The sequence below is a fragment of the Molothrus ater genome, chromosome 5 (genome assembly GCF_012460135.2).
Source record: "Molothrus ater isolate BHLD 08-10-18 breed brown headed cowbird chromosome 5, BPBGC_Mater_1.1, whole genome shotgun sequence".
In the NCBI taxonomy this organism is placed as follows: domain Eukaryota; kingdom Metazoa; phylum Chordata; class Aves; order Passeriformes; family Icteridae; genus Molothrus; species Molothrus ater.
The window spans coordinates 4,588,656-4,601,927 of record NC_050482.2 but is presented as its reverse complement, the minus strand read 5'-3'; the positions used below and the strand labels follow the sequence as shown (position 1 = coordinate 4,601,927).

The 13,272-nt window shown below is 45.0% G+C and overlaps 1 protein-coding gene across 1 annotated transcript in view; it reads left to right on the top strand.

Moving 5' to 3' along the window:
* Positions 1 to 13,272, top strand: part of ITIH5 (inter-alpha-trypsin inhibitor heavy chain 5) — a 48,388-nt gene that overhangs the window by 27,176 nt on the left and 7,940 nt on the right. The window contains exons 8-9 of the mRNA XM_036401590.2: positions 8,010 to 8,181; positions 10,668 to 10,977. Coding sequence (XP_036257483.1) covers positions 8,010 to 8,181; positions 10,668 to 10,977 — 482 coding nt within the window. The remainder of the gene's footprint in view (positions 1 to 8,009; positions 8,182 to 10,667; positions 10,978 to 13,272) is intronic.

The window sequence follows — 13,272 nt, the reverse complement described above, 5'->3', positions numbered from 1 at the left end:
TACCCCAACTGATCACATCCTTGAAGACAATTTTATCATCTACTGAGCAAAAAATTCAGTGCTTAAGTGTCCTGGATAAGTGTGGAGCTAAGTGTTTTACTCGATGTTAGGTAGAAAACCTTTTTCAGAAAAGGCAATAGGAACAAACATTTGTTCTAGAGGATGGTTGTTTTTCAGCCTGGGAAACAACAAAGTAACTTTTTAAGGCCATGTAGGGAGTCAGCAATGTTCAAGTGACCAGCAAAGGATCTGGGATGCTCAGGAGGAGGAGACTGGACCATGGACTGTAGACAGACCTTTATTGTCCAGAACTCCATATTCAAACTCCCTCCATGACAGGCCTGTGTCAGTATTGAACAAAATGCTTCTTGTGCAGGATTGCGAAGGAGTTTTCCCTGGTTACGCCGTGCTTGTCTGCCAGGAAGAAAAACACAAAGATACATTGACAGGGAGAGGGCCATTGCAGTTCCTCAGCTGCAGGACATTCCCTGTGGAGGCAGAAAGGGCCAATTGTCCTCTCTGAGAGTGGGATGCAGGAAGGTGAAACAATCCAGGGATAGGCTTTGGGGTTAACCCCTGGTTTTGGTGCAGAAGTCCCTGTTGCTGGCATGTCACAGACATCTTTTCATGAAAAATCCTTTCCTTAGGATTTTTCCTCCTGAGAAGCTGAGAGGCCTCAGGAACAAAATGTAAACAATGATTATCTGCTGCTGTGGAATGCAACAGGTGCATCTGGGATTGGTCTCGTGGGGTTGTTTCTAATTAATGGCCAATCACAGTGAGCTGGCTCAGACAGAGAGTCTGAGCCACAAGCCTTTGTTATCATTCCTTCTTTTTCTATTCTTAGCCAGCCTTCTGATGAAATCCTTTCTTCTATTCTTTTAGTATAGTTTTAATGTAATATATATCATAAAATAATAACTCAGCCTACTGAAACATGGAGTCAGATCCTCGTCTCTTCCCTCATCCTAAGACCTCTTTGAACACAGTCACACTGGCAGATGTGAGCAGCATTATGTGGGCAGAAAGGACACTGGGACACAGAGGAAAGCAATGATGTGGCTTCCAACCTCAGCAGGAACAGCACTGCCCAAACCTTTGCTCTCCCTGCTCCCTGTAATGTGGCAGTGGTGCTCCCACTGCATTCCCCCTTGCTCTGGACCCAAACCAAACCTAGGGCAGCACCTTGTCTGGCCATGTTTGCACCATTTCAGGTGTGACTTTGATGCCAGCCTTTCCTTAAGTCGCAGTACTAATTTATCCTTCTGACAGACCATGGGGTCAGGATGAGCTTTGGTTGTTGCTGTTTGAAAAACCCAGCTCTTTTTATCAGCTGCCTCTGCATGTTTGAAAAGGGAAAGAGAAGAACCAAAGCACAGAGGATATTGAAGGAGAAGGAGCTCTTTTGATTTTTCTCCCTGTATTTCCTTGCAATCTTTTGCCAAGCAATATATTCACTTGTACTTTTCTGCTTTTTGCTGTAGATCTCATTTCTGAGCCCTTCCTTGCACTGCTGCACTCTCAGACTCATTCCTGGACAGAGCTATGGCTTCCTAATTCCCTCTGAGCTTATATCTTGTGCCTTAGCTCCTTTCTGGTCAAATTTGCTTTCTCACAAGGGATCTGGAAGGACAAAGGGTGCTCAAATTTTGTCTTTAGTTGTCAGATCTTTTAGCACATGGATGCAGATGGCCCCAGGTCTGCTCTCTGCAGGCCATTCTTGTGCTTCTCCTCCTGTCAGTGGGTCCTGTTTTCCAAAGGCTGTGGTTGGGAATGCTTTCCTCTCTGCTAGCAGTGCTCTTAGGCTGGCTGATCCCAAGTCCAAGCAGTTTCCTGGTGCTGGCTGAGCTGGGAGAGGCTGTGTCACTGGTGATGGAGTCCTGCTGCCCAGCTGCTGCCAGGGTGGCTGGATGAAACACTTAGAAGTGCTCCTAAGGCAATGGAAAGTGTGAATACGTGGGCTTGGGATATGCATTTTAATGAGGTGCTTGAATTCTCCCCTTGCTGGCCAGCACGGGCCAATGTCTGGCAGTGCCACAGCTCCTAACAACCACATATTGTGTCCCTGTGAGCTGCACAGCTCTCAGGGTAGCCAGGCCTCACCCTCGCCCTGCTCCCCAGACAAACAAGGGACTGTGAAAGAAATGTCAGATTCCTCCTCAAAGGTGCCCAGATGGTCTGACATCATCCCAGATGTCTCTGAGGCAGATCTTTGACCCCAAAAAAGGCTGAAGGCTCTCAGCTTTCTCACAAGAGTGTGTATCTTCCCATGCTTTGCTCCACCAGTGTTAAAGCAAGATGAGGTCTGTCAGAGGTAACTCCAAGGGCTGGGTACAAGGGTGACAAATCACAGCCAAACTCGAGTGTAGCTGAGGGAGTTTTGCTCCTTCTGCTATTGCTGGGGCTGGTACAGCTCTGAATCACCTTGGCTGTGATGCAGGGCCTGCAGCAAGCAAGAACCAGACAGGCAGCAGCTGTGTTGTGATATGGCATTCACATTCTCTGGAAAATCCCTTTGCTCAGGATTTTTCTCCTGGGAAGCTGAGAAGCCTCAGAGAAAAAGGAAAACAATATTATCTGATTCGCTTCTCCTGTGTTGTGCTCACATGTGGAATGTGTTTGGAGATTGTTTACCCTCAGGTGATTGTTTCATTGGATTCTGCTGTGAGTTGTTTTCACTCTTTGGCCAATCAGTGCCAAGCTGTGTCAGGACTCTGGCGAGAGTCACGAGTTTTCATTATTATCTTTTTAGCCTTCTGTAAGTATCTTTTCTGTATTCTTTAGTATAGTTTAGTTTAGTATTCTTTAATATAATATAGTATAATAAAATAATAAATGAGCCTTCTGAGAACATGGAGTCAGATTGATCATTCCTTCCTGCCACGGGGCACCCCGCAAATACAATATTGCATGTCCAGGTGTCAGTGCAGAGGTGACAAGGAAGGTCCCAGTGGTGGCTGGGAGCTGGCTTGTCTCTGTCCTTGTAGGCTTGAGCAGACCCTGTTTGCACATCAATAATTTACTCAGTTGAGCTCCTCTTCTCCCCTCTCTCGTCATTCACAAAGCACAGACATGGACTGTGCTCATTCCCTGGCAGTCATGGTCACCTCACCTGTCCTCAGCTGTAGACCAGGGTTGTGCTGCTCCGGGTTTGGGGGTGACATTTCGTAGCCCTGGAGGTGGCTGGTTCAGTCCCAGGGTCCCAGCTGTATTGGCAGCTCATTCACCAGCACAATTCCTCATCTCAAATGCAGTGGCAATTCAGTCTCCACCTCTCACCTCAATTTTATCCATGCTAATTTGAGGGAAATGCAGGAATTTTCCCCCACCAAGTTATTCTCTTTTAAACACTCATTTAAAACCTGACTCTGACATGTACAAACCATTCCCAAATGGTAAAAATGGATTTTTATTCAGCTGTTCTGTGTTGTTTCTTCCTGCCATCCTCTGCTTTAATCCTTGCTCCAAATTCATCTCCCCAGGCAAACTTGCTGGGAAAAGCATTTCACCTTGCAGCACCTGGCACAGAGGCACTGGACCCCTAAACCATTTTTCCTCAGTGTGAGTGGGTCCAGCTTATCTCCAAAATGAACCAGTGTCATGTGCACAGCCATGGAAGAACAACCTGGCCCTCAGCAGGGTAGAAATGGTTAATTTTATGCCTCTTTGGGAGGAGTTTCAGTGGAATGACTCAGTGGGGCCAGGTGGGAGTGGAACTGCAAGGACCCCATTGGCAGCAGAGCAGTTTGGGAATCCCATGGCAGCCACAGCTCTTGGCTCCTTGGAGCCAGGAGAAGTTCCAGCTGTGGCCTTGCTAGGACAGAAGCAGAAACCTGAATCCCAGCTGAAGCTGCAGCCAGAAGAGCTTTGCAAAGCCTTGCCTGGGCTCTGGTGGAGATGGGAGGAGAGGGCTGGGCACCAACTGCACTTGGCCATGGCTGAGTCCTTCAGGATTTCAAGCAGTGCACTTTTACCAAGATATTCTCCTTATTAAAAGCTGGTTTTGCCTGCCAGCTGATGAATCCTATCCAGCACTTTGAGGGAAGTCCATAAACCATTAGAGGGTGAGGAAGGCTGGTAGGTTTCAAAGCACATTGTTCCACCCCATGAGGAGTGTGGTCTTTAGGACATATCTTGAAGAGAGATGGAAATAAGAAGACACAGGGGATTCAGAGCACTCTGGGAGAGATGGAGAGACAGTTCAGCTCCTTTTGGCTCCAGCAAGAACCAGAATGCTCAGGATGGGCAGGATTAGTTGTTGAGGTGAGTCCCACTTTCTCTGCTTGCCTGGAGACAGGCACTTCCAGACTCAGCCCACCCTAAAACCTGTCCAAAACAGATGGGATGGAGTATTCCCTGGTGGTGGCTTCCTCGAGCAGGATTAGATGTGGTGCCCAGATTTCTGATGACTGAGTTGGCAAAGCTGAATCCCACCCTTTATTTTTTGTGCTGAGGATAGAGTAAAAGCTGCAGGAGAATGAACCATATGGCCTCCCTCACTCTGTTTGCTTTGGAGCAAACCCATGTGCACACACGCACACTTGTACATATGTTTCTGTGCATGTCACACAAATTCAAAGGGTTTTCATTTATGCTGCAGAGGCAAGCACAGGATACAGATGCCAGAATCCAGGCTGTCAGTGCATATCCATTAAAATATGGCAGAAGCTTTTTCCTGGGAAAAATTGACTCAAACTCTGTGGAGTGACGAAAATGAGACAAAAAGCAAAGAGGAAATGAAAGAAGGGGAGAGATGGTCCCAGCCCCACATTTGGCCCCTGTATGAGGGCGTGGGGAAGTGCTGGGTTTCCTGGGAATGTGTTTCAGTTCCCTCCTGATCCTCTCTGCAATTCTAGCTTGGATGCTGTATACACCCAGGTACTTCTGCTCTGTGTTGTTTTACTTTTTCCTTTCCTTTTCTTTTGGCTGAACACAGGCAAGAATGTCAAAAGGAATTTGTGAGCACAAGGGAAGTAAGATGCAGCCTCTCTGCAAGTAGGCCAAGGCAAGATTATTTCTCCTCTTGCCTTGTTCTCAGAAACAGCAGAGCTTATTTGGGCCCAATAAATCCCTCTGAGAAAAGTGCAGTTTCACAGAATTGGAAAAAAAAACTGAAGAGAAGGGTTTTGTAATGGGAGAGGTCAAGCAGTGTTAATTATAATCAGAGCTGTAATATAGATAATGAGATTTGGGGAGGTTTTCTTGAAATCATTGCCTCTAGGAACCTCTGTTCCTCTCCTTTCTGGGGTGGAGGGGGGGATGTGTATGTAGGGAGTTGTGGGGGTCTCATTGCTCCTTGCTTTAACACCCTTTAACACCCTTCAACATGCCCAAATTTCCCTCAGGAGAGCTTGGCACTGAGGCCTGCTCACACACAGGATAGAAGGGTCTCCATTTTCACTTTCTGCTTACTTTGATCCATTTTTTGAGGGACAAATACTCAGGCCAACCTTGTTATTGTGGAATTAATCCAAGAGTCCTTTTCTCCACTGTGTGACTGCTGCCTGTGTATGTGTGGGATGGTTTGGCTGACTGAACTGAGGGCTGGGAACCCCAGGTTTTGGGAACCTCTCACTTTCTGACCTTGACATAATTACAAAAGCAGCCTGGTTTTCCTCCATGTAAAATGGGATGTTGATGGAGGGTGTCTCTGAAGGGTGATGTCATGCATTATCTAAAGCATTTTTCCAATAAAAAGGGTGTTGTAAAAGAGAAGATGAGAGAGACTAAAACCTTCCATCCTTTTTCAAATAGCTGATTATTTCACCCAACTTTTCCATTTTCTATGGACTGTTAGACTGGAGGCAGCCTCCATGTTTGGGGCAGGAATTCACCTTTGTGAAGGTGTGTTTGGTGCACATCATGATGTGAACCTGATGGGAATCTCCCTTTCTCTTTGAAAGAATCTCTTCCACCAGCATTTGCTTTAATATTCTTGTCTCTGAAACAGTGGTGGGACGTGGAGGAATGTTCCAGCTAAGCAAGTGGAGGGATTAAGCCTGAGATCCCTGCAGAGCAAAATTATTTGTACAGAGGACAGAAATAGGCAGGGAGAGTCTCCAGACCTGGCTCCAGAATGTTTGAAGCTATGGGAAATATTCCCCTTAATTCCAGGTGGACTGGGAGCCAAGGCACCAGCTGTGAGGATTAGATTTGTTTGCATCATTGCATCATCATCTGCCATGCAGAATCCAGGGGGATATTGATGACACAGCTTGATCAGTCCTTTGAGCCCTTTTCCAAACTGTCTTTACATAGCAACATCAGGCCTAGGCTTATGTGGTTTCCAGCACTGCTGATTACTCCTACATTTCTTCTGGACAAGCCCTTCATGTCTTTTCCTGACAGGCATGAGAGGAACCTTTAAATGCTGGTGAGCACACAATATAATTTCTTGCATAGCTTTCCTTGGAATTTGAAGGCTTAATGGAGGCCAAGAAGGGGCTGAGCTGAGAATCTGCTGATTCCTCTGCCTAGATATTGCCTCATATTCCTCCCATGTGTTTTGCATCCAAATATAGGGTATGTTTGCATGGCCAGAGGCTGCTTTTGGGCAACCTCTCCATGTCTTACTCAGCTGAAGTCTGTCTCCATGTGAACCCAGCTGCATGGCTGCTAAATCCAAGCTGGTCTCACTGTGGGGAGCTGGACACCTCTGCAGTCTCCCTCTTGCCTTTTCCTCAGTGGTCTGGCTCTCCCAGAACCCAGGATCCTTAACCTCCTTTGCTAAGAACTCATCTTATGACCAGCTTTCCTCACTCTGGTTGCCTGTGTTTACAGAGGATGATGAACAGTTGGCATATTGATGAAAAATAATATGTCTGGGACAAAACTGACTGGCAGGTAGAATCTCTAATGACTAGTCAGGACTTCTTTTTATATCTAGTTAATTGAATATATTAACCTAAACATTTATTCATTGCTGAAACTATTCAGTAGAGTGTACATGTAGCAATAGTATCCTAATTATGAACAGAGAATGTGCATCCTTTGACATGTTTATGGGTTTTTAACTTATAAGTCACCTATTTTAAATATATGCCACTTGCAGCTTACTGACAGTCTAGAGGGTGTCAGACAAACTCTAAGAGTTTGTTATTAGTCATTATTATTCACTATCTCTTAATTCAGAACATGGTTCTCCCAGTCACTTGGAGCTTTTATCCTAATTGTGGTGCCTGATTTTTAAGCTTTGTTAGGTCTAGATGTGCCTCACAAGACTTTTTGGGCAAAAGTTGTTTTTCATCTCATATTTGCCCAGCCCCTGGCACCACAGAGATCAGGCTTTGAGATAGTGAAGGACATCCCAATTTTATTCATCAGCCAAAATGGCAGTGTAGAAATATCTAAAAGATCAGTAAACATCTTGAAACTAAATTCTCACCCATTAAAACACTGGCAGCTGTGTCTGCTGCTCGTGCAAACCCATGGTACTGGGAATATTTCTGTGCCTCCTCTGGGGTGCCCTGACCCCCAGAGCAGCACTGACTTTGACCCTCATTCATGGAGAAAGTTTCCCAGACTTCAAGATAGACTGGAATCCACAAAAGTGTGAAATAGATTATAGAGAGCAGTGTAGGTGTATCACTTGGTGAGAAATTGAGGTTTTGGGGTTTTTAGTCTGTTGTGGATGGAAGCAAGATGGAGGGCACAGGGTGTCATCCTGGGTTTCTTCTTCATGCTTCTTCTCCTCTTCTTCATGGGTTTGGGTGGTATTTTGTAATTGGGCAGAAAAGTCCCCATTGTGGGCTCTTTGGGATCAGTTATTGGGTTAAAAGGGAAATAATCCAGGTGTCAGTTCTTAATTGGATAGTTTAGCTTAAAAGCCCTTGTACCAAGAGACTGTTGGCCATTTTGTGCCTTCTAATGAAAAGCTGCAGAACTCACAGTAGTGAGACTGTTTTACTGATAAGAAATAATAAACAGCTGAGTCTGAACATGAACTGCCATCTCAAGTGCCTTCAATCCAGACCCAGAGAAACCAATAGCTCTCTCTTTTCTCTTTCTAGACCAAAGAAGCTCTCTTCACAATTCTCCAGGACCTAAGGCCTGAAGACCACTTCAATATCATTGGCTTTTCCAATCGAATCAAGGTCTGGCAGCAGGACAGGCTGGTGCCAGTTACTCCAAATAACATCAGGGATGCCAAAAAGTACATCCATAACATGTCACCCACTGGAGGTATGGTCAGAGATAGAGATGGGATTAACTGTGCTATCCAGGTAACTACAACAGAACAAAGAGTGGGAAATGTGGTCCTGGAGCATATGGAATAAAAAGGCATTGGGATTTAGGTCATGGGACATAGGGTTCCCTTCATCTCCACTCAAGGTTATGTGTTCTTTATTAACATCCATGGTGGTAAGGTTTCCTCAGACTCTGCCCATAGCAGGGGGTTTGGACAAGATGGACTTTTAATATTCCTTCAACCAAAATTAGTCTGTGATTCCATACACTCATTAAACCAAATTTGATTCCATTCTCTCTTCTATCTGGTGACACCCTCGGAATGGGAAAGCCTCCAAGGTTATTTCTTGAGGACACAGATGAAAACATACCCTGGCAAAGGACACACAGTGCCAGTATTGTGTAGTTTCTGAAAGGCTCTGTGAAAGCAGGCTCACGATTTTGCCTGGGCTGCAAACCCCAGGGATGGAGCACACACTGTGGGGTGTGGGATTGTCTTCTGCAGGATTTAGTTTCTCACCCAGTACTGTCCACTTGTCTCTACCAAAAATATATTTTAAGAATTTCTCAGCCCTTTTTGCTTGTGCCTTGTTGCCTGGAGGGAGGTGGGCAGAGAAAACCCCAGAACAGTGGCAGAGTGCAGGTGTGAGTTTTAATTTGATTCATAGATCTCCTGTGAGGCTATGGACAGTAGTATAAAAAAATCTCAAACTACAGTGAGGGTTGCAGTCAAACATATTCCAGCAGCTGTGCCCAGAGAGCTGCAGAATGACCTTTTCAAACCCTTCCCCATGGAAGTGGTCACAGCTGGTTGAAGGTCAGGGAGGGCCTTCCCATGGCTGCCCCTGAGCAGGGACCACTCCTAGCAGAGGAAACCCTCTGATGGAAAAACACAGCAAACAGGATGGTTGGCTGTGCTGCTTGTGTTGTGAGAGGAATTGCTTAGGAAGTGGTGAAGGGACCTGCCCAGTTAAACAATTACCAATAATAATTGGGACAAAACTCAGAGAACAAAGCTTTTTACTCCTGAAGTGCCAAGAGAGCTGTGCAGGAACCAGCTGGGTTTGCCCATGAACCTGCCAGAGAACAAAAGTAAAAGGAAATTATTGACTGTGATTCTCCACGGCGATTCTCCACCACAGGTACTTCAGGTTTTTATCAGGTTTGGCTAACTCTGTGTTTTCCCTGTAAAGGTGCTATTCCTTGAATATCTTCCACTGAACATGAACACACACAAAGAACGTGGTGTGGTTACACCCCTGTGTTGTACTTACAGACCAAAGAAACAGGAGAAAAATCATGCTGCTAAATACCTGAGGATATGGCAAAAGGCAGTTTTCAATGCTTGGTAGTTCTAAGATAGAACTGAGTATTAAATTACACACTCTGCTACGTGACACAGTTTACTTCTGGTTGTGGGGAAAAAGTTCTATCTGAAATTTTGGATTTGCCTGGAGATTGAAAAAGTTAGAATATTTGGGTGCATGTGTTTTGGTTGAGAGCCATTGTGCAGAAGACAGAGTCAGGATATTGAGGACTTTTCAGAAGTCTTTGCTGCTCTCCTGCTCCTTGTCTTGCTGCAGTCACTGGAGCTGTGCACACTGAGTTTCTAGGTTTGTGCTGACTTTCTATCACATCCTGTTGATAACCTTACTAGATCTCCCTTTCCAGACCCCCAGGAGTCAGCTGTGTATGGCTCTTAACCCATTTCACCTGCTTTGTTTCCTAAGAGCTGTTTTTAACCCCGATGTGCTGATTTTGCAAAGGTCACACAGCCAATCCTTCTGTGCTTTGACTAGAAATACATGGAGAAAGGCAATACTTGTACTCATTTTTCTCTTTTTTTTTGAACACAGTGGGCTTGGATCCTTTTCATGCCTATTCTAATGTGCATCTGTTCCCACATTTACTTTGTTTTCTCCCTCCCACCCCACTTCAGGCAGTTTTATTCTTTGCTAGCCAGTTGTTTTGTGCAAACACACTCCTCAGCTCTTCCTTAACTTCTATCCCCTGGGGTGTGAAGAAGGAGCCCATCCACTTGTTTTCCAATTTGAAGGCTTTTTTCCTGACTCCAAGTGTTGTGCCCTTCAAAAAAAAAAAAAATAAAGCAGAACTTTTCCTAGTCCAGATATCATCTGGGAGAGTCCTGTAATTAAGTTTAACAATTTTTGTTTGTACCAGCCAGACATAGTATGACTGTTTACCAGGCTGATTGTTGTACACTGAGACATTCAACAGCAATTCCACATGACAAACTGAAATTCATAATTCAGTTCATCATAACACCATAAACAGCTGTGCCAAACTCATGCTGAGTAACAGAGCTGAACTGAATTCAAGGGCTAGAGCAATTTCATGTGGAGAAAAGGGACATCCTGATGTCCAGAGAAGCTGTCACCTCACTGAAGGGAGCTCAGGGAAATTATTCACACCACTCTTAGCAGGAGAAATGATCTCTAATCATTCTGGTACCTTCCCAGGGACTAATATCAACGGGGCCCTGCAGACCGGGGCAAAGCTGCTGAATGATTACATTGCTCAGAACGACATCGACGCCAGGAGCGTGTCCCTGATCATCTTCCTCACGGATGGGAGGCCAACTGTGGGGGAAACACAGTCCTCCAAAATCCTCAGCAACACCAAGGAGGCCATCAGGGATAAATTCTGCCTCTTCACCATCGGCATTGGCAACGACGTGGACCACAAGTTGCTGGAGAGGATGGCGCTGGAGAACTGCGGCATGACGAGGCTTTTCCAGGAGGATGAGGATGCAGCCAGCCACCTCAAGGGGTTTGTTCTGCTTTTTCTGTTCTTTGGGGTCTCTGGGAAAGTATTTTGGGATAGAAAATCCTTTAATGAGATATGGTGAGGCTCAGCTCTGGTTGGGAGAGGCAGAGTATGATTGGATACTCTGAGTGGCTACCCAAAAATTCCCTTTTTCTTAGCAGACCCCCTGAAAGGTACTGGAGCTCCCAGCCCCTCAGAGCAACAATTTGTTTCCCTAATTCAGATCATTGTTTTGGACATGTAAACCCAGAGAGCTGGGGGGCACAGGTCCCAAGTCCTCACAGGGAGATGGTAGGAGGAGAGGATGCATTTCATACATCAAATCAACAACATAAACAGCATGGAGAGGATCACGAATGAAGACTCCAATTTGGAGCAAAAAAAATTATTTCTTTATTTTTTGAAAATGATAATTTTTTGCCCAAGATTTGAAATATTTGACTTGGAAAAACACATTAAGATCATTCCTGGGATAACCATGTAGTCATTAATTTCCTCATTCTTTGTGACCATTAATTTCCATATTCTTTGTGACCCAAACTCCTCATAAATTTCCCCAAATCCTCATGCTTCAGTAGGACCAGAGATTATGTTGCTCTTCTGTGATAAGGGAGCTGTAGTCCAAGGGTAAGTATCAGTTCCTGGTAAGGATCAGCAGAAAGATGCGTGACCACATCTCTGACCAAAATGTTTGGCAATGTGTCAATGTTTCCAAATAAAAATGTTTGGCTTTTGCTCACAAAATGTTAGTGTTTTAACCACAGAAACCAAAAAAAAAAGACAGTTATTGAGTACTGACCTCTCTCCTGGCTCATGCCTAACTCCTCTGGAGCAATAAATCCAAGCACTTTCCACCAGGGCTTTGCCTTCTGTGGAATAATGCATGGACAAGTATTCCTTCTAAACTAAATTCTATAGATGCATCTGTCACTCCACCCATGTCATTTCCTCCCCAGGACATGTGTTTTGGATAGCAAGTGGCATTCCCTGGCAGAGAGAGGATGTTCTGATGGATTGGGCTGCAGGAGCCCAGTGCTGCAAGTACTTGTTCAAACGCCTCTCTCTGATGAGCAGCTCCCTGTTTATCAAGCTCAGTCATGGCAAACCCATTTGGCACCTGGTGCCAAATTTATACAGAAAAGCACAATCACTGCTGGAGGCCAATTCAAGCCTCACTTGGAGGGAAAACCTAAATGGGTGCCAATGTAATTTTTTTTTTATGCTCAGCGGGTTGTATTTTTATACAGATACTTCCTTGAATTGTATTCTAAGACAGGTTGTGTATCTCCACCATTTGTTACAACTCAGAAGTTAATTTACAGAGTGTCCTCAAGTTTAATTTAGTCATGTTTTTAAATCTGGTGAGGTCTCTGCATGAAAGACAATGAGTGCTCAGACAGACTTTAAAAGAAAGTCAACCAATTCAGGCTTTGGGTTCCCTTGGAGAGAGAATAAAGCAGAAAGTGTGACTTTAGCTTCCAGACAGTCTGTTTAACCAGATGTGTCAAATAAGTGCAGCTTGAACTAGAAAAAGGGCTGAGGCCAATTCTTTGTTTATTTACCAAATTAAACTCAAATGACTTGCCAAGAGATGAGCAGTTTGGCATTTGAATGGGAAATGTGGTATTCTTGGAGCAGCTTGGGAGGAACCTTCAAAAGCACATTGCTGTAGGGAAAACACAGTACTGTAAACTTGGGCTTTGAGCCTTGGGAAGGTTTTCTTGGCTCTCTGGTGCGAGGTGTTCTCACAAGTGTGGTTGGTCACGTTAACAAGGCACTAAAGGGTTAACCTCCCTGGTGCCAGGAAAGCCATGCCTTGCTCCCACAGAAAATCAGCCAGGAGAAGTGAGAAGTGAGTTCCCTTGTACCAGGGTGCCTGTACATAGCAGCTAGAATTCCTCCATTCCTTGGAAATGAGGGGGATGGTGAGATTTTCTCATTTATTGGGGGGCATGGTGAGATTCCTTCTTGATTTTCTTTCTCTGTTGGCTCTCATAGAACTGTACTCCTGCCTGTCCTACACTGACCAACCCAATCTAGGGGTCTTTCAGAGATTCAGAGGCTTTGTTTGGAATCTCTCCAGCTTTGGTGGACCTAACATTTTGGCCTTACAGTTTCTGGCTCTGGGATACCATGTGTAACACCACTAGAAACCTGTGGGTAACAGCATCTCATCTAAGTACATTTTTTAATAACTGGGGTGCTTGCTGTGAATCTTGGAAGCCAATAGTTTACTTTTAAGTGGTCACAAATATCTCCTTGCAGAGATCTGGAACCACAGCTGAAGTGACTCCCAGG